This window comes from Orcinus orca, chromosome 1, assembly GCF_937001465.1.
Source record: "Orcinus orca chromosome 1, mOrcOrc1.1, whole genome shotgun sequence".
NCBI classification, from domain to species: Eukaryota; Metazoa; Chordata; class Mammalia; order Artiodactyla; family Delphinidae; genus Orcinus; species Orcinus orca.
The window spans coordinates 152,419,493-152,444,707 of NC_064559.1; the positions used below are offsets into that span (position 1 = coordinate 152,419,493).

General features: G+C 36.8%; 1 protein-coding gene across 5 annotated transcripts in view; it reads right to left on the reverse strand.

The window, feature by feature from the left end:
• LRRC7 (leucine rich repeat containing 7) overlaps positions 1 to 25,215 on the reverse strand; it is a 502,831-nt gene that overhangs the window by 169,718 nt on the left and 307,898 nt on the right. For all 5 annotated transcript variants that reach the window (XM_049699435.1, XM_033407473.2, XM_004280746.4 and 2 more), the window contains one exon: positions 12,273 to 12,336. In XM_049699435.1, coding sequence (XP_049555392.1) covers positions 12,273 to 12,336 — 64 coding nt within the window. The remainder of the gene's footprint in view (positions 1 to 12,272; positions 12,337 to 25,215) is intronic.

Here is a 25,215-nt window from a genome sequence, read left to right on the forward strand (position 1 = left end):
TATTCTGAACAGTTCATATAGCTGTAATCATATAACACATGGCTTTTGTTTCTAGCTTCTTTCATTTAGCATGATGTTTTCAAAGTTCATCTGTTATCAGTCCTTAATTCTTTGTTATTTCCAAATATTATTCCATTGTATGGATATACTGCATCATGTTTATTCATTTATCAGTTAATGGACATTTGGATTTTCTTTCTTTTTGGCTATTAAGAATATGCTGCTATGAATATTCATGTACAAGTTTTTTTGTGGATATATGTTTTATTTTATTTTTATTTATTTATTTTTGTGGTACTTGGGCCTCTCACTGTTGTGGCCTCTCCCGTTGCAGAGCACAGGCTCCAGATGCGCAGGCTCAGCGGCCATGGCTCACGGGCCTTGCCGCTCCGTGGCATGTGGGATCTTCCCGGACCGGGGCACAAACCCGTGTCCCCTGCATCGGCAGGTGGACTCTCAACCACTGCGCCACCAGGGAAGCCCCGGATATATGTTTTAAATTCTCTTGGGTAGTGTGGTTGGATGAATATTGTGTTGGCTCCCCACAGATATGCACATCCTACTCCCTAGGGCCTGTGAATATATTACCTTACATGGACAAAGAGACTTTGCAGATATGATTAATTTAAGGGTCTTGAGATGGAGAGATTATCTGAGTGTCCCAATGTAATCATAAGTGTCCTTATAAGAGGAAGGTAAGAAGTTCAGAGAAGGCAGAGAAGGAGATGTCATAACAGAAAAGAAGTTGAAGTGATGCAAAGAAGGGGCTGTGAGCAGAGGAATGCAAATGGCTTCTAGAAGCTGATAAAGGAGAGAAAATGGATACTTCTCTAGAGCCTCCAGAAAGAACACAGCCCTGATGACACCTACAGAACTTTAAAATAATAATTTTGTGTTGTGTTGTGTTATACGTATTGTTTTAAGCCTCCAAATTTGTCATAATTTGTTACAGTTCAATCACAGGAATCGTATTTTGGAACTTGGAAGTGGGTTACTCCTGTAACAAATACCTAAAAATGCAGAAGTGGCTTTGGAACTGGGTTGTGAACAGAGCTGGAAAAATTCTAGCTAAAACTGCATGATTGAAAAAGCCTAGATTGCCTTGAACATACTGTTAGTAGAAATATGGATGGTAATGAGTCCTCCTTATCTCTACTAAGGAGGACTCAGAATGAAGTGAAGAGCATGGTACAGAAAATCTGTATCTTCTTAGAGAACACCTAAATGATCATGAAAAGACTGCTCATAGCAATGTGGACTCTAAGCCCTCACTACTAATGAGGGCTCGGAAGGAAATGAGGAACATGTTAACATGGAAAATGGAGTAAAGGGGATCTTTGTTATACAGTAGCTGAATTGTATCATACACTTATGTGGAAAGCATAACTTGTATGAGGTAAATTTGATATTTAGCTGAAGAGATTTCCAAGCAAAATTTTGACAGTATGGCCTGATCTCTACTTGCTGTTTGTAGTAAAATACAAGAGGAAAGGGTAAATTGAAAGAACTATTAAGCAAAAAGAAACCAGGACTTGACTTGGGAAATATTCATCCTATTCAGACTACAAAAAAATGCTAAAATTAGGAGATTCACTACCAGGAAAGTGTGCTCTGGAAATAAAGTCAGGGTGTGCTGGGGCAAACCTTTCTAAGGATTAAAGTGACTTGTAAGGATCAAAGTGCTTAGGTAGGTGTTTCATGGAACCTGTTAGACATCTTAGAAGAAGCCAGGAATAGACATGAGATTAACCAGGAAAGATCCATGAGGAACCCCTTGTGTAGTGGAGAAATCTTCAAGATATAAATGGGAGACCCACAAGGCTCTTTAGACTGTTGTATCAACAGAAACACTGCCAGCATGGACTGAAAGGAATAGAGAGAGGACAAAAGAAGACTGCCAGACTCCTAAAATTCTATAAGCAGGAAACAGGCTGATAAATCTACTCAGCTGTAAACCTTGCTTTCCTACCAGGAAAAGGAAGAATGATGCAGAGGGTAAAGCCAAAGGCACAGAGCAATGGGTCTTGAGCCACAGAGTTTATTCCCTGGCCTTGAAACCTCATGGAGTTTGCGTGGGTGAATTTTGATATTGGTTTTGAGTGTAGACTACTTTTTGTCCTTCCATTTTTTTTTCCCGTTCTGCATGGGAATCTCTGTAACTGTTATCCTATGCCTATTGCACAATCATATTTTGGAAGCAGATTGACTGTTTTCTAGTTTTACAGGTCTACAGATGGAAGGTGATTTGGACCCAGGATAGATTGTATACAGAACCTTGCCTATGCCTAACTTAGATGCTTTACATGATGAAATTTGGGACTTTTGAGCTGATGAGATTTAGATGAGACTTTTATACATGAGTTGATTTTGTAATGAGTGAGAATTTTGGAGAACTTGAGTTGGGGTGGATGCATTTTCAAGTGGTTAGACATGAATCTTTGGGGACAGGGACCTTACTGGTAGGCTAAACAATGGGCTTTCAAAGATGTCCATGTCCTGACCCCTGAACCTGTGAATATTCTACCTTACAGGATAAAAGAGAATCTGCAGATATGATTAATTTAAAGATATTGAGAAAGAGAGATTATCCTGGATTATGTCAGTGATCCCAAAGTAATCACAAAGGTACTTACATGAGGAAGACAGGGGAGTTGGAGAAGACAGAGAAAGAGATGCAATGATAGAAATAAAATCAAAGTAGGAGACATAATGACAGACACAGAGATTGAAGTAATGTGAGAAAGGGGTCACTAGCCAAGGAATGAGGTAGCCTCTAGGAGCTGGAAAACGTAAGGAACAGATTCTCTCATGAAGTCTCTAGAAGGATTAAAGCCCTGATGACACTTTGATTTTAGGACTTCTGACCTCCAGGACTGTGAGATGATAAATCTGTATTGTTTTAAGCCACTAAGTCTGTGGTCATTTGCTACAGATCAGCAATAAGAAAGGAGTACAGGTATGTGCCTAGGCCTGAAATGCTAGGTAAAATTAAGATCTTTTAACTATAATTTCTACCCTGACTTCCACTATGTTGCAATTTCTCTCATGTCATGTGGTGATGGAATGGCCACAGGCATTTTGGGGAGACAGATAAAAGGGAGTTACATGGGAATACCTTTAGTATAGATTTAATGGAATATATTTATATGGTTTGCAATCATGTCTCCACGTAGTTAACCTATTGTTAGCCATCTAGAGTAGAAATGGCTTCCAGAAATACTTTGTTCATTGTGTCAATTCCCCTGACCCTCATGACATGAAGGTACAGGGCCAAGGAAAGTATTGGGACATGAATATGTCCTTTGGTTCTCAGTGTGTAGGTGGAGGAAGAGAAACAAGGCTTGAAATGTAGGGAGTCAGAGGTTTTCCCAGATTTGACAATCCTAGAATTTTACAAGCTGTATCAATGAAAAATTGTAAAGATGAAACAGATGTTTCCAAATTATCAGGAATAAAAACCATGGTAGAGGAAAGCCTGGATTATTTTTCTATTATCGCCGTAGAAAATGATATTACAAAATATTTGTCATACGAACACACTGTCAAAGAGCATGAGGCCAATATGTAGGGGGAAAAAAAGAGTATCACAGATGTGTGCTATTATGTTATTTTTCTGGATTTAATGATGTTTACAACATTTATCAGCTTTTCAATTTGTATTCTATTAATTTTAATTTGTAATTTAAAATTCATAGTTTCTTTTTTTCATCTTAAGTAAACATTCACTTTTGTACTTAATTATGTATTCCTAATTTTGTATTATATTTTGAAAGAAGGTGTCCCTAATTTACAAGTTCAGATCCTACTTCTGGCTATATCTTTAATATTTACCCAGAAATCAGTCCTTACCACCTCCACTGCTACTACCCCATCCCCGGACACTACCATTTCTTGCCTATATTATTGCAATAACTTCCTAACTGGTCTCTTTGACTCCACTTTGACCCACTTTCCATTCATCCTCAGCACAGTATTCAAACTGATCCTGGTAATGTCATGTAATGCAGTGTAATTAAGGTAACATGCTACAACCAAATGTAGTGTAATGTAACATAACAATGTAAGTCAGACCATGGGTTCTACCTGTTCAAAACCTTCCAGAGGGCTTCCACTTTACTGAGAATGAAAGCCAAAATCCTTGAAATGTCTTACAGGATTCTACCTCTCCCTGTGCAACTACCTCCAAACTCCCCAAATTAACTTATCACCTACTCTTCTCACTTACCCTCCTCCAGACCTTCTAGTCTTCTTGCTGTCCACAAGTCAGGCTTGCTTTCATGTCAGGTGCTTATACTGCCTGTTCCCTCTGTTTAGAACGATCTTCCACCCAGATATTAGCATGATTTGCTCCCTCGCCTTCTTTAGGTTTTTGCTAAAATGTCACCTGCTGAGTAAAGCTTCCCTGGCCACCCTAACAATTACGCTCTCCATACATGCATACACACACACCCACACCACCCCCCCGCACACACACACAATGTCTCTCTCTTTCTCTCCATCCCCCTTTCTTTATATTTCTCCTTAGCATTTTCATTGTCTTCTGGGTTTGGTTTGTTGTGAAACCTGAAATCAAATAAATTTTTTATTGATTCAATTTCAGATAATACATCCAGATAGTATACATTTCAGCATTTCAATGAGGAAGATGTCATTTTGAATTTGATTACTTTAAATACAGTTTTTGTTAGTTTTTGGATGATTCACAATCCCTATTCACAACTCAAGAATATTCTTGGGTTTACTCCATGATTGCATAATACACTTATTTTCCTTGTAAAGTGTTGGTTATAAATTTGTACTCTTATTTCACATAATTTTCCCTGGTTCAATCAGAGAGCATTTCTTTTTTCTTTAACTTCTCTTGTTGACACTATTGACAGAATCACCAAGGCACTTGACTACATTGAGATATATGCCATTCTTAGAAAAATCTATTTATGGAAAGGGAAACAGAGCTAATTAATTTCATTTATAGTACCCAGTCTTATTGCAATAATAAGAAATGGCAATGAGAGAAAAACTGTTTCCTTTGAAAACAGAGGCCAAGATAACTTATTTTATTGCTAGGAAAAGGAAAGTTTAAAAGCAAAGAAATGAGGTTTTATTTTATTTATTTATTTTTTTGTATGTGCAACATTGGAAATTGCTTTTTAAAGCCCTCGGTCAACAGATGTTGCACCTATAAAAGTGGAGACCCCAGTTTGATCCTCCTATCTAAAAAAACTCCATAATTATTTTCAGACATAAAACACCTTTTAATTGAATGATTCATCAAGGACTCCTTTCAAATTCCAGAGTTGGTGGAAATACAGTTTTATTTATTGGTCACAGTTCTCAATTTTGTACTTTAAAGTTTCATGGAGAAACTCATTTACAAGTATGTTTTAAAGTGAATTGAAATTGATTCCTAAAAGGATAGCTTATTATGGAATGATTGTTTTTCATATAAACTAAAGCATTTCCTCCACCTCTATTATTGCTTAGTTTGAATCAAAAATTTTCAATTTGTGTAGGCACGATTCTGATGAAGATAATTGACTTAACTGTTCACTTTTAAAGTCAAATGATTCATTCATTCATTAGAAACAATTATCACGAGCCAGTTGGGAGTTGGTACTCTGCTAGAGGCTGGGAAAACTTTCTGGAGAAAATGATGCCAAAATTGAGTTGGCAAAAAAAACCATTTGTTTTATTTTAAATGTTTAAGCTATTGTCTTTTAGCTGTGGCCCACTTTTCTAATATTCTACTTCGTAATTCTGAGGTTAACTACATTTCTTTTTTTTTTTTTTTTCGGTATGCGGGCCTCTCACTGTTGTGGCCTCTTCTGTTGCGGGGCCCAGCCGCTCTGCGGCATGTGGGATCTTCCTGGACCGGGGCACGAACCCGTGTCCCCTGCATTGGCAGGTGGACTCTCAACCACTGCGCCACCAGGGAAGCCCTACATTTCTTTTTTGATATGTGACTCTGCATCAGGCTCTGATGACTGGGTGTACTGGAGAGGGCTGGGAGGCTAGAGAAGGCAGAAGGGACTTGCTCATTCTACTTACTTCCTGGGCATTTAGTATCTCAACAGCAGCACTGCTCCCTGCAGTGACACTAAGCTCCAGCAATAGCAGTTGTTTTCAGCTTGTATTTTTTCCACACAATTAGAACTAGCCTTATTAGCTCCTTGAAGACATCAGCTGACTGGTGCCCCTATTTAGAGGTCTGAGTGGCAGCTTCAAGTTTTCATAATTCCTTATATTACCATCTTCCATTTGTCCCCTAAGCTAGAGGTGGTAGCTGCTTCCTAGAGTTATTACATCTGTGGTCCTTCAGAGTCCCCTTTCTGTCTTTCCAGTTTTCTAGTACATGATTATCCATTCCTTATATTAAACTTTCTTTGTTACATACTTGATATAGTTTCTACCCCCTGCCTGGACCTTGGCTGATACAGAAACTGATGTGTCTCCAATCATTTTAAAAATTACTTTCATTTCTCAAGTTTCTCTTGATATATTGATAACCTCTGGCAATGTCTGTGATCTATATAAATTCTATATGTGTATACACGCACACAATCTATGGCCTCAGTAGTTTTACAAATGCAGGAAATGGAAGCGTTACTAATTAGGATGCTTTAAATATCTTCCCTGAAAATGGGATGGCCTGTTATAAGATGACAAATTGTATTTTTATTACTCTGTTTTTCTTATAAGCTTTACTTGAAGAATAATTAACAAAATTTTATTAGGAAGTGTGGCAAACCTACACTGTAATTATCTATAAAGGAAATTACCAGATATGTAAATATAATGCTTGCCTCAGGCATACATGCATCCTAGGTAATTAAGGATGAGCACACCTTGGGCAAACTAGGGAGTTGAAATCATTGGCTGTTACGCTACTGGTAAAGTTTAATTTAATTCTAATCAATTTAAATTACAAGTTAAAACAGCACTCAGCTGTTTCAAATTTCTATGAAAACACATTCATATTATTTATAAAACCAAACAGATAGTCTATACAACGACTGGCATTTCTTCTCCGTTATTTTGCTCAGAGTGACTCCATTCTTTACTTGATCTATCCATTTGAAATTTTTGTTTGATTCTATGAAATAAAGTGAAAAAAGTCAACAGAAACAAATTCAGTTTGAATATTGAGATTAGAAATTCTTGCTTAGTGTGATCTGCAGCCTTATTAAGCATTTAAAATAGTGACTTGTAGAGTGCAGACTATTTTTTAAGCTTTTCTATAAAGAAGCTTTATAGAATATAAATCCTCTAATACAGTCCATGGATAGCTGAATTTATGAAATCTTTTTATAAAGATGGCTTGACATACTGTTTCAAATATTAGAGAGTTAAAACGATGTTACTGGGACTTCCCTGGTGGAGCAGTGGTTAAAAATCAGCCTGCCGGTGCAGGGGACTTGGGTTCGATCCCTGGTCTGGGAGGATCCCACATGCTGTGGAGCAACTAAGCCCATGTGCCACAATTACTGAACCTGTGCTCTAGAGCCCGCGCACCACAACTACTGAGCCCACGTGCTGCAACTACTGAAGCCCGCGTGCCTAGAGCCCGTGCTCTGCAACGAGAAGCCACCAAAATGAGAAGCCTGTGCACCACAAGGAAGAGTAGCCCCCGCTCGTCGCAACTCGAGAAAGTTAGCTCACAGCAACAAAGATCCAACGCAGCCAAAAATAAAAACAAAACAAAACAAAACAAAACAAAAATGATGCTACTCATTTCCTGATGAATTCTCTGAACTTTTAAATTCAATCCATCTTTACATGTGTTTAAAAAATGTTTTTTTATCACAGAAAAATATATATTTTTTACTCTTTAAATATTTTTGTTGCTGTCATTTAGGTGTTTTGTTTTTTAAAATCCATGTTTTGTTCTTTAATCCAGAATTTGAATGGTCTGTAGTTTAGAAATATCTCTGTCAGTAACTGACACATTAAATAGCTCAAAGAGTTGAAAATACTCTTAAAATGATCTCATCATGATGCCTCAAACTCTGGAGAATGAATCCTGGCTAATTTTAGGTGCAGAGGCAGGAAGACTTTCTTTAAGGACATGAAATAGATATTTAAAAATTACCCTTTATCTGATTACTTTTCCAGAAAAAACTTACAAAATAATTAATAAGATGGTATTTCAAAATCACTTATTTCAAGATCACTCATATTCATATTTAATCCAAATGCCAGCAGGAGAGACAGAAGATACAGTTAAAAGGCAACATTTGAGGAGATAAGGACTGTTAATTTTTCAAAACTGATGAAAAACAGGAACCCATGGATAAAGTACACAAGAATAATGTATACCAACCTCATGCATGAGCACAGATGTAAAAAATATCCCTGACAGGATGGAACTGAATATAGTTTATATAGAAGGTCATGATCATTGTTATATCACGATCATGGACTCTAAGGCATACACAGAGCATTTCCCAGTCTGCTTTTAGCCTCCTCTGAGCTGAGCAATTTTCTCTTTCTGGCTTGCCTTAAAGCTTTCTTATTTTGCTTCTTATGACTGACTCTTTTGATGAATGTTCCCATAGCAGAGTTTTTGGGGGCTCTAAGTGACATTTTCCTGTATGCCACAGTCCTCTCCTTTTGAGGGAAGGGGGGATGAAGAAAGGAAGTAAAGGAGCTTGGAAGCTAGAGCTAGTTTTGGGGGATGGTCAACCATGACCTCATACTATTACTGGATCCATCCTATCTCCTCAGGGCTCTGCTACTCAATCTGCTCCATTTTCCAGTATTCTGGCTCATGGTGATTTGCTTTGGGGCTCCATTATTTCCTGCACCAGTTCAGGACAAATAGCAATTCTTAGTTCATTGGATAAATATATCTATACCTGAAATATAATCCTACCATACAGCTTTTGGACCCCATGATAATCACTGAATCTGTTTTAGGGTCCCTGACCATTCCATGACATTGGGATCTCACTAATTATTGTAACAGTGTGAAGAATGTACTACATAGAGTGTACAGAGGATTTTTAAGGATTGATGCTATCCAACTCCACACATCAACCTACTAGTGTCCCATCTCTGACCAGGCTCCAAATAATGCTCATTTGACCTCATTAAAAGAAAATGGGGGAAGGGAGAAAGAATATACCAAAAATATTAATAATGATTATATATGGGGATGAGGTCACAGATTACTTTTACTATCATCTTTATACTTCTTTTAACTTTCTAATAATTTTAAATGAACACTTATTAATTTTATATTGATAAAAAAGCCATGAAAGAAACACACATAAAAAAGGTTTTAAGAATCTATTATGTTCCCAGAACTTTGTCTAGTATCTTCTAGTGGTTATTCCTGTAGAAACATAAGATAATTTCTTTTGTTTACAATTTTTTATTGTTACGAAAGCATCCATAAGTAGATATTTCTACTTCAGACCTTGTTTGGGATATGTACCTTGCTTCTCTAGCAAGCAGACTTCTGTTTTCTTCATTAGGTTTTCTCATTCTCATTCTCATTTTTTTTTTTTTTTTTTTACTTACTGCCATCTCTTCACATCTGTCTCTTTACCATGACACACAAAATGAATCATCTAACAGTAATCTCCTAGGTGTCAATATCTAGCTACAGATTGGAATTTAATTCCCTTTCCTCCATATGCTCTTGTTTCTAGAAGCCTCTTATCAGAGCAAATTCTCTTATTTTCACATTAAAAATTGTTACTGTCAGAGAAATAACAGCTAGTCCCACACATATGATGAATAAAATTCAAATATTTGATTAAAAGTAAATAACATTAGAAATGTGAAGTTCCAGAAATATACTCCCCCCAACCCCGCCAAATAACTATTATCAAATAAAGCACCCCAGTAGAAATGCAAAAAAAAATTAAGAGACTTAACTTTGTGACAGGCATAAAATATTGGGAGTTCAAAAGTAAAAAATGTTTTTACTCAGATGATGATTTCTTAGACATCAGAAGCATAAGTCAAAATATGTGTATTTAAAATTTACCTTTAGTAAGCTTATTTTCAAAAAATAAACATGCCCTATTCAACTTTGTCAATGCAAATATTTATAGTAAAATATTGATTCACAAAGTATCCATACAAAAGGCTTGCAAAATTATATACCTGACAGAACTGAAATTCATTTGAAACATACATTAAGTGTTTATTATAGATTCTCTTGCATGAAATTCTTTCAAAAAGTCTGTGAGATATATGGGTTTGATACCCTTATTTTATTGAAGAGGAAGCTGAGGATAGGGAGTGAGCTATAGACCCAAAGGTACCCAGCTAACCAGTGATGGAGTTGAAAGTTAAACCTCAGTCGTCTGAATCCATTGTCCATGTTCTTTCAACTACTAGGCCAAGCTACATGTCTTCATGGAATCATGGGTAGATCCTAACTTCTTAACAACTAATTTAAAAAAACTACCAATAGTTTTGCCACTGTTATTCACCACCTTTACGTCTCTCTCTACCTACACTAATAAATATCTCCTTTAAAAATGCCAGAGGTGCATTAAACTATGTACTGGGTCATTTTGCTCTACTGTGTTGAGGCCACCTTGCCAGCTGCCCTATAACAAAGTTGGGTGCATCCAAAGCAGAGCAAGCTTGGCAGTGTGATGCAGCAGGCAGAAGGAAGCTCTGAAGTTTGTTTTTAATGGACCTCTTTCAGTTTGCATATCATTTGGACTCTCAGAGCCTGTAGACTTGCTATGGGGTCACTATTAAGGTTATGGCTGGTGAGGTTCCTTCACAACAGAAATCGGGGATGAACTTCCAAGCATGGTGCTGGAGGGAAGACAGGAGAGAGACTTATGCATGTATATGCAATGATAACTGGGTGATGGCACTGCCAGCAAGAGGAAGATGACCAATGCTCCCAGGGGGTATTGCCTGAGCCCAAAGAACCAACTGGCAGGTTCAGAATTGCAGATTTAACACAGGAGGCAGTATCAGCTGCAAACATCAGCCCAGAGGCCAGCACTTCTGAAATCCAGCCTGAGGACAGGGGGTCTCTTTTCCTCATGTCAGAAAGATACGTACCTTCCTTCGCACTCACTCAGATTCCATCTTAAGGAGACAAGCAGGGGAAGGCAAGAGGTTACAGAGAATTTCTATGCAGAGAAGATGAACACAACCTAAAGGGACCATGTAACTTCTAAAATTAGATTTAACTTCTAATCATAGAAAAATAGAAGTCAGTTTTTACCCTCAATAAAGAGCTGATAGAGGCTGGGACAATGATCAAATTAGTTACGGTCAAAGTAAAACAAGTTAATTTTTTTGCACATTCAAGTTGTAGTGTGAATTATACCCTATCACCCCTATACATTGGCATTTACTGGGAATCACTTTTCCAGGCCCTGTACATTTTTTAACTTAATTCTCCTACAAACCTTGGAGGGGAGGAACCATTATAATCTCCATTTTATAGAAAAGGAAAATGAGGGTTAGAGAGGTTAAGTCATTTTCACAAGGTCATGTAGCTAGTAACATAGCTGCAAAAGAAAAGCTGATTACACTCTTAAATGTTTCAATTTAAAAATAGTTAAAATACAATTTAGGTGAATTGATTTTTGAAATTTGAAGATGTTCAAGTGGAAGACCTCTGAGTAAAACAGGCTGGGTCTGCTCGTAAAAGAGTATTTTCTTTCTAATTTGCATTTGAGATTTTGGTTTTCAGGAACATTTAAAGAAAACTTAAGCCTAAAAGGAGTAGTCAAAATTCTGTCAATTTTGCTGGCAGTGAGGTCATAACATATGTTCACTAGAAAGACACTTTCAGTACAATTGGAAATAAAAGGCCATTGACCACTCCTCTCATGCTATGCCCATTAAGCAGCCAAAGCAGAAGTCTTCAAGGTATGGACTTTGAGTTAATCAAGTCTTGGTTTAATTCCTGTTCAACCACATAAAAGCTATGTAAGTCAGTGACCACCTTGAGCTTGTTTCCATGTTGCGTGGCAACATGGCAAATCAGGATTAAATGAGGCAACATATATAACACTCTGAACATGGTGCCTGCTATATAGGTGGTGGTCAAAACTGACAATTTGCATCTGCCTATCCATACCCCCGCTTTTTAAAGTTAATCCTAATATTATTCAATTCCCTGTAGCTTACTATATAGATAAACAATCACTTTAATTCCAGATTTTATTTCATTTAGCAAATGTAAATGTGCACCTGATGATTTAATGCCTGGGGTTATCAAGACAGAGCAAAAGAAATAATCCCCTGGGATATATTTATCAAATTTAGAAAATGCATTTGCTTACCAGCTCACTGAATTCATTATTGCCAAGGTCAAGTCTTTCCAACTGGGCCAGTTTGTGCATTGACCTATAACAGATGGAGAAAAATATTATTGTGAGGCAGTGCATGACACATCGCTCCAAAAGACATTCCACCCACCTCCCTATCAGATTTACCTGGGTGTATAGTGCACAGATACGGGGGTATTTTTTAAGGAGAAGTAAGTTGCAAATATACAGTAACATATGCAAACTGCTGCTTGAAAAACTTTAGTAGCTTACCATGTTTCCAAATGCCAGTCTATGGATGGAGTTCTGGCCTGGATGCTTAATGAAAATCTGGGAAGCTTGTTAAAAATCTATACCAATAGGAGGTACCAATTGGGGCTCCAAAATTCATATTTTTAAGAATCCCCACAGGTTTTGGAAACCAACGGATAAACCCAATTCTTAGTAAAGCGTTCTAAAATTTCACAATATGGCCAAAAATTCATCATCAATCTTGTCATTTTTCACTTCCTTAAATGAAATTCTGTTACAGAAAAACTTTTTTATCTTCTTTTACTGAGATATAGTTGATTTATAATATTATGTAAGCTTCAGATGTACAACATAGTGATTCACAATTTTTAAAGGTTATATTCCATTTATAATTATTATAAAATATTGGCTATATTCCTTGTGCTGTACTTTATATCCTTGTAGCTCATTTATTTTATACATAGTAGTTTGTACCTCTTAATCCCCTACCCCCAACTTTTGTACTCATTGTCTCCTAAACATATTGGCTTGAATGATGCTGCAGCTTTGAACAACATTAAACCTTGGGCAAGAGTTGGTGCCAAAGATTAGATGTACCTTAGCACATGCCATGTGTAATCAGCATTTACCAAACCATTCTCAAGTATAACATACAACATAAGAGAAGAGAGCATTTTTCTGATTTTCAAGTTTTTTATCTCCCTACTAACCAGAATGCTGTCTCCAACTCTTGACTATACAGAAATTCTGGAGGCATTGTTGACTCAAATCTCAAAAAATTTTCATTCCTTCATCTTTAAAATTCATGTAGTAATTGTCTTATAGGGCTTTTATGAGTAGCAAATGAAATACTACTGTAATTCAGACTCTGGCAGGCACTCATAAATGCAAAAAAATGTGTGTGCTCTTTCTTCACTCAGCAATTGTTACTGAAAGATTATTATGAGTTAGACAATCTTCTGGGGTCTGGGGAATAGCACTGGATGAAAAGAAACAAAAATTCCTCCTCAAAAGTACTTTACATTCCAGTGGAGATGATAATGACAATAAATAAAACAATTAAGTAAAATAAAATAATATACTAGAAGGTTATAAGTGCTATGAAGAACACTTAAGAAGAGGAGGAAGATAGGAAGAATTCATATAACATGACTGCAATTTTTAATAGGGTAATCAGGTCTCACTGAGAAGAAATATGAGCCAATGCTTAAAGGAAATGAAGGAGCACCCTAGTGCCTAGACTCTGAAGCAGGGACACGTTGCTTGCTTGAAGACATCCTAGGTAACCAGTGTGGCTGAAGTAGACTGAGGGACAGGAGAAGTAAAGACATGATAATGGGGAGTTAGAAAATATGGGGTCTTATAGCCCAAGACTTTGGCTTTGATTTTGAGTAAAATGGAGGGTCACTGAAAGGCTTTGATCAAAGGTATATTGAAGTGACTTGTTCTAAAATGATACCTATGATTTCAGGCTTGTAGACAGACCGAGGAGGACGAAGGTGGAAGCTGGGAGATCAAACAGGCAGTTAATGGAAAATGCCAAATGAGAGGTGACAGCGGTTTGGTCAGGTTGGTGGCAGCGGACGGGGTGAGAAGTGGCTGGATTCTGGACATACTTAAGATTAGATTCAAATGTTTTGTTGATGAAATGATTGTGGGGAGTAAGAGAAAGTAGAGTCAAATGTGATTAAAAGTGTGTTTTTGTCTGAACAACTAGAAGGATGAAGTGTAATTGACTGATGGAGAAGACAGGGTGAGCAGGGTTTTGGGTTCATCAAAAGCTTGGTTTTAAATGTTCTCACCCCTGTCCATCCCCCCTCAAATTTCCTCCTCAAAAGATAAATATGTGAAGTGATGGATGGGTTAATTAATTAGATGAGAAGATTCCTTTCATAATGTATACTTCCATTAAATCATCACAATGTACTTTAAATATCCTACAATTTTATTTATCAGTTATACCTCACCTCATAAGGTTGAAAAAAAAAGAAATGCTAAATTAGAAATTTCCATTGTAAAGCCAACTAGAGATGTCAAGCAGGAAGTTATATACACAAGTCTGGAGTTCAGGGAAGAAGTCCAGGCAAAATAGATCATTAGAGCATGGTCAGCATACAGATGGTATCAAGCCTTGAGCATGTGAGATCACCAAAGGAATGAGTGTAGATGAGAAGATAATAGGTCTAAGAAGACATGAGGATGAGCCAGGAAAGAAGACAGAGAAGCTACTAGGATCACAAGAGAAAAGCCAGAAGAGTGTGAAGAACTGGAAGCCAAGTAAAGATGGCGTTTCAAGTTGGAAGAAATAACAAATTGTAAGAAAAATTGATGACATACTGGAGAAATGACCACTTGATTGAACAACATGTAGATTAGTGATGACTTTGAGAAGATCAGTTTTCTGTTTTAAGCTTTTGCTAATGCTCTTTTTCTCCCGTTCAATATGCCTTTATCCATACATCTTCAATACTTTTTATTCAATAACATAAACATATTGATTTCCTACTATCTCTCAACTTTTAAGGTTATCAAGATGAAAGGTGTTTTTCCTATTATCAGGTAGCTCATAATCTTGAAAGAAAATGGTTAAGACAATGGGCCATGTTTACCCAATAGACTAAATGCCATAGAAAATATATGTGTAGGATTCTAAAGAAGTGCTTTTTCAGCGTTGGGGAGTGGGAGTAAAAAATAGGAGACTCGGGCTTCGCTGGTGGCGCAGTGGTTGAGAGTCTGCCTGCCAATGCAGGGGACGAGGGTTCGTGCCCCAGTCCAGGAAGATCCCGCATGCCGCGGAGCGGCTGGGCCCGTGAGGCATGGCCGCTGAGCCTGCACGTCCGGAGCCTGTGCTCTGCAATGGGAGAGGCCACAACAGTGAGAGGCCCAAGTACCGCAAAAAAAAAAAAAAAAAAAAGAGACTCTACTGACCCTTCACTTTGTAGCAGTTGATCAGGCTACAGAATCAGAAGAGATGGATGTTTTTTGGAAGAGACATCAAAGGGGGGCATTGAAAGAGATCAAAGCCCATTTAAGGAACTGCAGGTTAGTAAGAATGGTAAATAAGAAACATAGCAAGAAATAAGAAATAATATGTAGACAAGGGCCAGATCATGAGATCATCTATGTTAAACAAAGAAGTTTGAGTTTTAGCTTGAAGGAAATGGAAGCTTTAAGATTTAGATAGGGAAGATATATCAAATTTTTATTTTAGAAAGATCACTTTGGCAGCTTGGAGTGGTGTGGGAAATGTGGAGAAGATGTGCTAGCAAAAAGGTCAAATAAAAGACTGTCCTGAAATCTATGTGGGATATAATTGTGGCCAGAAATAAGACAATGGCAGTATGGATGATATGGCGGGAACTATGAGGGATGCACTGGTGAAGACATACTTGGTAATGATGATAGTTGGTTGGATGTGGAAGGTAAAGAAGAGGAAGGAATTGAAGCTAGTTTCTGGATTGAGTAGCACTGTGGGAATGTTGCAAAGGAATAAATCTAAGGTAGAGAGAGCTGGATGTAGTGAATACTTTTTTAAATACTATAGAGAATTTGAGGTGAATGTGTGAGTCCTATGTTAGGAGAAAATTGTGTGTGTGCACGCATGATCACACACGTGCACATGTGCGCCTGTGTAAGACTGGAGCTCAGGTAAAAGGTCTTGAGTAGAAATAAATATTTGAAAAATAAATAAGTGATGTTTCTTGTCTACTCCACCACAAAGTTATCTCTCCTTTTAAGCTCACATACTATCTGCTTTCTTTTCCATGATTTATTTGGCATTGGTCACTAACTTTCTTGAATTGTTAGTTTTTTCATATATATATATATATATATATATATATATATATATGTCTCCTTTACACTTCAAGATGCCCAGAAGGGTCTGTGTGGGACCACTAGCAGTCCAAAGATGGTTGTGAAACATTGGCCAGCATTGTAAGAACATCTGACTCACCTCTTGCCAAACCTATACCACTGAATAGGTGCTTCTAGTGGAAGGGGCAGTAGTGGCTGTGCTCCATGAAGAGAAAATTAGATTTTCTTCTGAGTCTGGGAATACTGAGGAGTGGCAGATTCTCTCAAGCTTTGTTTCTAGACCACCTTGTCGTCCAACAAACAATGAACACCAAAACTTTGGGAACCAAGGTGAAGGACCAAGTGACCAAGCATGGCAATGAATGAAAAATGACCACAGGAGTAGTAAAGCCACCTGCATTTGACTTGACCATGTAGCCTTAGGCAAAAAGTATTCTAGTGAGAACCGTCATGAGCTGAAGACCAGAAGCCTTTCCACAACTTCCTGAACTCTAGGAACTCTGTAGTTCTCACTGATCTCCAAGATGCGTATCACATAAACCTGAGAATATACATTTTTTTCTAGCCATGGTGGTTAAAGAGAAAGACACAATTATTTTTATTAAATGAAGACATGAGTGATGTCTTGTACTTGAGTGTCCTAAAGTAAATTTTATTAGTTCTGGGACTTATCTCTTTTTTCTAGGTTAAATATTGGTGATCTCTTAAATCATTTCTTACATGATGGGGTTTCCAGAAACCTAAACACCCTGATCATCTTTATCAAAGCTTCTCTTCCAAACAGGATGAGATACAAACCTGGCACTTTTATTTTTATAGATAAAGCTTTACTGGAATGTAGTCATGCCCATTTGTTAACATATAATCTATGGCTCTTTTGCACTGCAATGGCAGAATTGAGTAGTGAGACAGACCATATGGACCACAGAATCTGAAACATTTCTATCTCTGAAGGCCAACTGGCACTCAGAATTAAACACTGTTCTTTAGACGTGGGCTGACCAAGACAATGTATAAATGTATCTATTATGTCTTATGTTTCCATTAGTGTAGTTTGTTTGATTCCTTTTGTATGGGGATAGGTAGCCTCTCTGCCACCTCTAAGACTTTCTTTTCCCATCCTAGTTTTAGGCTATTGCTTTTGAAATCTTTGACTCATAAATTCATACGTAAAACTATATTTTAAGTTTATGACATAGCTTCCTACGATTCCTTTGCCATTCTTTTGAATGAGCAACAATTTTCCTTTTGTTTGCTCTGGAACAACAATGACAAAAGGCTTTCCCATGAGGTTCTCTAAACTATTTCCTGAAGCTTATTTAAGTTCTGTTTTTTAAAATTTTATTTTATTTTTTTTTAATTTTTTTGCGGTGTGTGGGCCTCTCACTGTTGGGGCCTCTCCTGTCGCGCAGCACAGGCTCTGGACATGCAGGCTCAGTGGCCATGGCTCACGGGCCCAGCCACTCCGTGGCATGTGGGATCTTCCCGAACCGGGGCACGAACCCGTGTCCCCTGCATCGGCAGGTGGACTCTCAACCACTGCGCCACCAAGGAAGCCCAGTTCTGTTGTTTAAAATATCTTTTCTTCTATTTTAATTTTATCTTATTTTATTTTCTTGATCCTAGTTTCCATTAATTACTATCACCAAAGTTTCATTCTATCATTACATTCTTACTTCCATTTTTAAAGTTACTTTCCAATATGATTTCTTACATATCTTTAAAATTTTACCCTCTTATTTCTGCTTTTTGAAAATGTCATTCTATATTATTTCTTACATTTTACACCTTTCAAAATGACTGTCTTTACCCACAAGATTTTAGACAGTCTATAACGCAGCCTGTTGCTTTTCTTGTTCGTGTGCTAGTTACTAAACTATAATCATTGTCAAATTGTCCAAAAAAAGTTCCTTTTAGATGAAATATGTAATAGGTTTTTAATTTAATTAGGACACAAACAAGTAAGGCTTTGTCAGAAAAATAAAATAGAGCTCATGGTATTTTTATGTTAGTAGTGTTTGTGAGCATTTATTCATTCACTTTGTGCTTCCTTATGGCAGGTACCACGTGGACATTGAAGTTACAAAGATTTCTGGGATGCAGGGTTTCTCAACCTTGGCACTATTGACATTTTGGGCCAGTTAATTCTTTGATATAGGGGACTACTTTGTGCACTGTAGGATGTTTAGCACATCTTACATAGTCTCTACCCAGAAAGACCTATTTTTAAAATGGGAATGACCTTTCAATGAATAATTACTTCACAGGGTGATAAATGCTAGGATAAAAGTATGTATAGATTGCCATAGGAACTCAGAAGAAGGAACATTTGACAGTTTGGTAATTATGGAAAACTTTATGAAAAGATGAAGTTTGAGCTGGGTTTTGGAGAACGTTGCTATATGAGTCATATATGTGAAAAGAAAGAATGAAAATGCTAAAAGAGTACATCTGAAGCTGAGGTTTTTCTGTGATTATAGCTTAAGTCCACAATACTAACATGTATCCTTAAAGAATGTAAGAGATTTTGGTCCAAAGTGAAGAAATTCTAAAAATTCCCATTAGAGTTTCTTGCACGAATCTCTGTCATTCTATCCTCATGGCTGGATAAGGGGATATCTGGGATGCAGCTATCTTGTGCATTGTAGGATGTTTAGCAGCATCCAAGGCCTCTACCTACCTAATATCAGTAGTAATCTCTGCAGTTTTCAGATGTCTCCAGACATTGTCAAATGTCCCCAGGGTAGAGGTTAGGGGGGCAAAATTACTTCTAGTTGAGATCCACTGTGCTAGAGGAATATTCCAGGCTTTTATCTCCTCTCCTTGCTGATTCCTTGGAGGGTGAGCCTCTTATATCCATTTGTTTACCTCCTTACTCTACTAGGTGGGGTCCCACGTGGCCTGTTCTTATGCACTTCAAGCAGCCTACTTGATTACGTACTCATTTGACTGTACTCCTTTGTCCTTACAGTAAACACGTGGGTCTGGGGCCTACCTCTTTGTCCCAACACAGGAATCTGACTGGTGTGACTTCCCCTTACAAATGGCTTGAAGGCATGATCACTGCCATAGGTTAGGGAGAAAATATCAGGACTTGTTACAGTTTGGGTCACATTCTCTATCAGTTATGCCTACAATTTGATCATCTCCTGTCTGAACCAAATATCTTTCTGATTATTTAGATTCATTTGTAAAGTTCACCTAGTTATCTGAATGAGCAAGTTCTAATGAAATTAGTTGTATTAAATGATGTTTACCAACCTATGTTCATATTATACATGTAAAAATTGTAGAAATGTATAAAGTTTCCATGATTGTTACATTTATCATTGCTGCTTCTCTTGCCTGTAATGTTCTAACTCGTAAATCTCATAGCTGGCTCCTTTTCAACTCAGCTCATATTTTTCCTCCTCATATCCCCTTTACCCAAAATTAAATCTCCTTCCCATCTTCATGTTATATATTGCCCTGTTCCATTTTCTTCTTAACACTTACACTTTCTTCTTAACACTTAAAATTAACCTAAAAAATTAAATTAAATATTTTCAGTTAATTTTATATTTTAATATTTAATACTGAAAATTAAAACTTGTTTACTTGCTAATTATTTTCCCCCTACTAGACTGAAGCTTCATGAGAGCAAGTAAGTTGTTGATCTTACAAATAGCTTCTCAAACAGTTTGTTTAATGAAGATATTCATATGTGCGTGAATGAATAACTCTTTACCAGTGAGCTGTTTGAATTCTAGAATATTTACAAAGAAAAACCACTCAATTTTTATCAGACTTCTACAGTTAACTAACAGTTGCCAAGGAGGCAGCTATAATTAATTAACAGTTGCCAAGGAGATATCCTGATAGGCCTGTTTTAATGAATATTATAATGAATATACATTAGCTTACTTATTGTAAACTATGCTTGATGATAAAGGCAGATAAGGCTGAGATTCATCCGTCCCAGGATATCTGCATCTTGTGTTAAGTTGACTTCCTGACATTTTCAATAGTAGGTTTTAAAAAATCCAAATAATAAAAAATACTAAGTGAAATATTTAGGTGAGTTTTTCATTTGTTTGGATATCTGAAATATAGCAACAAAACTCTAAATGGAGAGTAGTTTAGGGCATAGACTCTGAATTCAGACAACCTGGGTATAAATCCTGATTCTACCACTCACTTAGCTGTTTGACTTTAAACCAATAAGAACATCTTTGCACCTTAGTTTTCTCATCTGTAATATGGGAATGATAATAAGAATCCTTACATCATAAGGTTATTTTGATGATTAAAATAGTTAATACAGGTAAAGCACATAAATTGTGATTGACATATGGTAGGTGTGCTTTAAGAGTTAGGTATTGAAATACTTACAGAAGAATTTCAGAGTTGGAAATATTTTGAGAGATTATTGAGGTCAGAGTTTCTTGAAGTTTTCCTAAGGACTTATAAATGTTGCATGATTTAAAAAAAATTTCAGACGGTCAGTACATTTTGGCAAATCTTGCTTAAAAAATGTTAAATAGATTTCTTATCAGTAGGACTTCTTATAAAACATACAAATGTTCATTGTGATTATTTAACAGATTCAATTAGTTTAGACAATTTCCTGTTTATGTGACCAAAAACATTTTTCTTTTCTTTCCCACAGGACATTTCTTAGACTAGGAGAACACTGTAAATACTTTTTTGCAGATGATGAAATTGAGTTCTTGTCCATCCCAGTCCATGGAATCATGGATATACTTAGTCCATGAAAACACAGGCATGTGTGTTTCTCTATAATGAATATAGGATTTAAATTTGATCGAATCATCCTCTTTTGTCTTCTTGAAACTCTGACTTGTCAGGCCCTGCATCTTAACTCCCAATAGCCACTTCAGGCTCTTCTTGCATTTATGACTGTTTTGGACATGCTTCCCTGGTTTGACTTTCACATTCTCCTTAAAAGACCATATTGATTTTTGCCATTTGGCCTTATGCACAGCAACCTTAGGAAAAAGAAGTGCTCCCTTCTTACTAGAGGAGACTTGGTGACTTGTTCAACGTCACACAGAAAGTTAATGACAGAGCTGGCACAGGATCTCTTTTCACAGCAGCGGCCAATCATCTAAAACTGGCCTGGACTGTTTGGCTTGACCATTGTTTAAATATGAATGTTTTTTGAAAAGAATATTTTCTAGAGCTCACTGTAGTCTATGCCAGGGGTCAAGAAACTTTTTCTATTAAAGGCTAGACAAGAAGGGTTTCAGGCTCTATAGGCCATATGGTCTCTGTCTCAACTACCCAGTTCTGCCATTGTAGTGCAATGGACATGGCTGTGTTCCAATAAAGCTTTATTTATAAAAAAGGGGCCACCAAATTTGGACCATAAGCCATAGTTTTCCAACCCCTGGTCTACATCAGTCCTTAAGACCTTACATGTAGATAGCTCCGTGGGTTTATGATATAAGCTTGGTCCCTAAGAATATTTAAGTTTTTAAAACCTGATACAATAGATAAATTAAGGACTGGAAATATTTATCATTAGGTAATTGCCACTAGATAACTATATTTATATACTATTTGAAATTCTCATTTCTTAGGGTACATGTTACTGGAATCTAGGGACATTTATTCTTAATACTGTCCTTTGGTTGCATTTATGAAAATTAAGTCCTTACTAGCATGCTATTACTTTATAGCATTCATCCAATTGCAAATCTGGTAAAAGATTCCAATTGGAGCAATGACGGGAAATAACACAATATCTTGGTGCATCTGTCACTCTGATAAAATTATACAGTCTATGATTTGCTTTTTATCAGATTCAGAGGTTTTATCTATTCAAGTGTACAATTACTTCTGAAGCCACATAAAGTTGGCAGAATTTTGTTTCTCCATAAATTCCCAGTGCAATAACATGGGTTTGCTGACTCTCACAAGATTCTGCAAATTTTTGGCATGGGCTTATTCATTCCATCTTTTAACTTGTCTTTCAAATGTTCTCAAACACTCTCTAATTAGTGGCTATTCATGTCACAAGGATAGGAAAACTCCCCTCAGTTGCTACTGTCCAATGTTTCTCTCGTATTGGAACTTAGGGAAAGAATATACTATCTTTCCACTTAATCCATGTCCTATGTTAAATGGACATTTACATTTTATACTTTGGACCTGCTGATTCTACCATGTTCTCTTGTTCACAATATTTCTTTAAATGAACTTTGTATTATACATTTTTTTTTTTTTTTTTTTTTTTTGCGGTACTCTGGCCTCTCACTGTTGTGGCCTCTCCCGTTGCAGAGCACAGGCTCCGGATGTGCAGGCTCAGCGGCCATGGCTCACGGGCCTAGCCGCTCCGCCGCATGTGGGATCTTCCCGGACCGGGGCACGAACCCCTGTCCCTTGAATCGGCAGGCGGACTCTCAACCACTGCGCCACCAGGGAAGCCTTGTATTATACATTTTGAAGTAAATCATTCCTTACAACACAAGTACTAAAGACAAGAAGGCCCAGGAGTTGATATTCTTTAAAAATGCAACTAGCAGCATACCTCATGTTGAAGAAACATAAACTTATTATATTTACACACAAGGAAAAATTTAAAATCCATTGTCCAGTAACATAATATAATTTCTATGATAAAATGTTTTCTATAAAGATTCTCCCTTAATGGCCTACATGAGAAAAGAATCTTGAAAAAAAAGAGTGGATATATGTATATGTATAACTGATTCACTTTGCTGTACGCCTGAAACTGATACAACATTGTAAATCAACTATACTCCAATAAAAATTAAAAAAAAATTCTTCCTCGATTATTACTATATCTTAAGCCAATGTCACAGCTACAATATTTATGTACTCTCCATCATTTCAATTCAACTTTCCCCCAAGAACAGCAACAAAAAGCTAAACTTGCTTCTTGGATATCCCAGAAGGATATGTAACTAAACTAAACATCTATTATTCTGTCAAAGAATATTGGGAAGACAATTTTTTAGAATTCGTCTAATTAAGCAATTTGTGAATGCTTCTAATTAAGATGTTTCTCCTTGCAGTATTTAAATTTTTAGAGTAAATATTTAAAATATATAATTTACATCAAGCTGTCACATTATTTTGAGTATTTCCTTGGGAAATATTTTTTCCTTTTAAATATTCAACATTTAAAAGTTTAAGCTGATTTCATGATGTCTTATTGGAAAACTTTTCTTTCCTATAACTACGTATCTTTAATTTAATGCATAACATGAAAAAAATTCTGTATGAAGAAATAAACTTACAAGTAACCTCTCAAGAATAGCTTTAGTTTATATGGTAAGATAAACTTCTCCAGTGAAATAGATTAAAGTATAAAATAGAACCTTGTGAACAGCAACCAGCTGTAAGACAAATTCTGCACTACTCTAATTAGATTGAGGAGAAGACTGAATTTCATTCCTCTCTCTCTAGTCTTCTTGGGTTTATGACCAGAACCTGTCATTCATTCACTCTGAACGTGAGCTTTCCCACTGGCCAAAAATTATTGTGCATTCCTAACTCATGACAATGCAGTAAAGATAAAATTGTAAGACTTTTTGAACTCTTTCTGGAGAAACGGTGCCATATGAGCAGAAACCATGACAATTATCTCTGTGTATGGTCACACTTCAGGAACTGAAGCTCCTGGCTTGCACTGAAGCAGTCTAATCAAGAGGTTATGGGAAACATAATCAGCTATGAAGATGTTCATTTTCACTAGAATATGCTGCAACCTACATTATAAGCTCATGAAGAGATTTCAAACGCTACTGAAAAAATACTCAGGCACAGTTAAGCTATTTTAAAACTCATAGATAACTGAGCAGGGAAAAACAAGTTTTTTTCCTAAGAGACTCTTCACACACACACATACACACACCCACACACACACACACATACACAGGCTCATTGTTTCAGGCTCATTATTTCTTCCTATTATTCAATGAAAAAATTACAACTTGTCACTTTGGGCTTTGTAAATATTAATTCATGTACTTTTATGTAGATCTGGCCTTAGATTGTTGATACCCTGACTAATGTAAAATACAGAAACAACCCTGTGACTAAAATGTCGGAGAATTTGACCTTTAGCAGATAAAGGCCTTTGAAAATAATCTGCCAAGGTAGCCATGGCTGGTTTCCCAGGCAACTGTCATTTCCTTTCCCTTTCTTCCTTGCTAGCGGTATCTGCCCTGCATCAGAGACTGGAAATCCCAAATAGTCATGAGGCAAACCTCCTCTGCAGCTAGGATATGAGCATATGACTCAGTTCTGGCCACTAGAACAGGAAGAGGAGGAGAAGAGATTCTGAGGGAGATCCTGAGAAAGATTTTTCCCCTTGGTTTAAAAGAGGGAGAGAGGCATGAGAACTTTTTTACCTGTCCCTCTTTTTCCTCTTTTTTTCATGGTTGAATGAGAATGTGATGTCTGGAGTTGCAGCAGACACTATGAAACCATGAGGTAACAAGTTCAAGGATGAAAGCCAACATGCTGGGAATAGCAGTGTAGAAAAATCGAAAAAGACTGAGCTTTTGGTAAAATCATTAAGCTACTGAAACAAACCCTGGAACTGCTTATCTTGAGACTTTGCTATGGACAACAAGGTACCTATTATTTAAAAAGTCACTTTTACTCAGAATTCTGTTTCTTATTGCCAAAAGCATACTTCTAAATACACTCATTCTACTGAGCTATTAGGTACCTAAAAGAGCATCACATGGTTTGTTGGTGGCAGACCTAAAGTAAAAATAGAGGTCTTTTAAGGCCCAGAGGTGTCTGATACACCACACATTAAAAAAATTCCTGATTTATTAATTTGAGTTTTAGTAGATTTTAGGCAAAAAATATAAAAGAAATAGTTTTAAAACTTTTGTTCTTGATTAGAAAA